The 2,277-nt window shown below is 42.4% G+C and overlaps 1 protein-coding gene across 1 annotated transcript in view; it reads left to right on the forward strand.

The window, feature by feature from the left end:
- The first annotated feature begins 752 nt into the window (after window positions 1-752).
- The window catches only part of LOC106812184, an 8,955-nt gene continuing 7,430 nt past the window's right edge, over window positions 753-2,277 (forward strand). The window contains exons 1-4 of the mRNA XM_014816006.1: window positions 753-836; window positions 1,201-1,318; window positions 1,544-1,623; window positions 1,958-2,046. Coding sequence (XP_014671492.1) covers window positions 783-836; window positions 1,201-1,318; window positions 1,544-1,623; window positions 1,958-2,046 — 341 coding nt within the window. The 5' untranslated portion in view covers window positions 753-782. The remainder of the gene's footprint in view (window positions 837-1,200; window positions 1,319-1,543; window positions 1,624-1,957; window positions 2,047-2,277) is intronic.

The following is a 2,277-nucleotide window of genomic DNA, read 5'->3' on the forward strand; positions in this document are numbered from 1 at the left end:
AACCTATTACTAAGTGTGAGAAGGCGAGCGCATGCGAGAGAGAGAGAGAGAGAGAGAGAGAGAGAGAGCGAGAGAGTGCGCGTGAAAGAGTGATAAAAAGATGTAATATAAATATAAATATATACAAACAACAGACAAATATAAGAATGCACACCTAAGAATAAACATGCGCACACAGAAAGGCGAAGGATAAGAGCAGGGAAAAGGAAAGGAGTGAGAGAGAGAGAAGGAAGCGAGAGGGGAGGGAGACAGAGAGAAGAGAGGACGGCAGCGAGAGAGAGAGGAAGGCAGAGAAGAGAGGGGAAGGCAGAGAGGATAAAGAGGAAGGCACAGAAGAGAGAAAGGGGGACGGCAGAGAGGAGAGAGAGGAAGTTGGAGAGGAGAAAGAGCAAGGCAGCGAGGCGAGAAAATGCAGAGGGAGGGAGGGAGGTAGATAGCAGAGAGAAGAAGGTAAGGAGGAGAGAGAGGGAGAGAGAGAGAGGGAGAGCGAGAGAAGCACGGACGCAAAGATTGGGTTTAAAAACTTAAATCTAACCTAATTTTTTATTGAACTGTATGTTATTGTGTATCTCTTTAGCCTGCCAGGTTCAACATATAAGCGCGCATGTATAAATGAATCACTTCAAGGACTTTCGTCACTCCGTGACGGGCTTCTCTCTCGCCAGATATATCACGGTCAGTATAGCTGAGAGGGTCTATGTCCCCTAGGGTACTGCCGGAACGTACCCTGGGTACGAGTGTATACACCACAGTATATACACGTGGCCCGAAGCGTCCCCGCCATGTTCTCACTGTGTTTTGTCGTCAACGATGAAAGTTGTGACAACTTCAAATGCGTAAATAAATATACAGGAATTCTTGCTCAACTGAAGCTTCCGTAGCTGTTATAATTTCATACTTAATTTATGTCGTTCACTCGTTTAAATACAGCATATAAATGGATTAATCAGGTTAACATACCTGAATGAGTTGAATTGTAAGTACCCTTTTCATGCGGTATAGTTGCATAAAGATGCGTGATTATAGTATTAAATACTTAGCGATAGGGTATAATTAACGGTAAAGTCTATATGTCAGTCAGTCTCTCTGGATTCATTCTCCGCTTTACTTGTCTAAGCTCACAATAAACACAATGCATTGATATATACCAGGAGTAGATAATAGGGAATCCTGATGTATACGCATCAAAGTTATTTTCAGGGTCAATCGCCAGACTGGAGGACACGGAGAATTATTACGTTTTCGATGCAGCGTCGTGCAACGATTGAGTGGTTACCGGTCTCCAGTTCAACATACAAAGAGGTGCACAGAGATATACGTAGGTGTTATTATATGATACATATATATATAACATTTATAATATATATAGTTATGGTTCTTTATACAAAATCAGTATTATTTATTATCTCTTTAACCTGTCAGCCTGGGCAACATTGCCCGATAGTCTATATGCGAATCAATCACCCCTGATTAGATCTCCACTTTTCGTTTTCCAAGTTCATGTTCAAACCAGATATTAAATTCGTGCATGTCAAATTTCTAGTGCCAATCACGTCGCGGAAGGACACGGAGAATCGACATGTTTTCGAGGCAACGTCGTGCACCGCTCGCCTTATTTTTAATGTAGGTATTATTAAATTTTATTATACGTAACTATAGCATACATATGTTATGAATCTATGTTAGGAATCTGCTAGTGTTTTCTAGCATTAGCGATATGTTGCAGGTACTAGATTGTGAGGTACAGTGTATATATGTTATATATTTAACGTACGCTGACTATTGGGAGAGGTTATATGGGTTATTATGGGGTTTATAGTGAGAACGAAAGGAAGCTCTAATTAAGTTGGACTAGGATATTTGCAGAATGTATTTAGAAACGAAATTTTTTAACCATTTCGTTCGTAACTCGGCTGTGCCTTGTAGAGTATCTTGACCGGCTACTTGTATATATAAGGTGATCATATTAGAGAAGATGAGAGAGGGGAGAGAAAGAGAGACTGCGAGAGACGAGGGCGAGCGCGAGGGCGAGCGAACGACAGAGAGGTGGGAAAGCGAGAGCAAACGAGCGAGCGAGAGAGGGTGAGAAGATAGATAGACATGCAGAGAGAGAGAGAGAGAGAGAGAGAGAGAGAGAGAGAGAGAGAGAGAGAGAGAGAGAGAGAGAGAGAGAGAGAGAGAGAGAGAGAGAGAGAGAGAGAGAGAGAGACGAGAGAGAGAGAGAGAGAGAGAGAGAGAGAGAGAGAGAGAGAGAGAGAGAGAGAGAGAGAGAGAGAG

The sequence above is a fragment of the Priapulus caudatus genome, unplaced genomic scaffold (genome assembly GCF_000485595.1).
Source record: "Priapulus caudatus unplaced genomic scaffold, Priapulus_caudatus-5.0.1 Scaffold617, whole genome shotgun sequence".
Classification (NCBI taxonomy): Eukaryota; Metazoa; Priapulida; class Priapulimorpha; order Priapulimorphida; family Priapulidae; genus Priapulus; species Priapulus caudatus.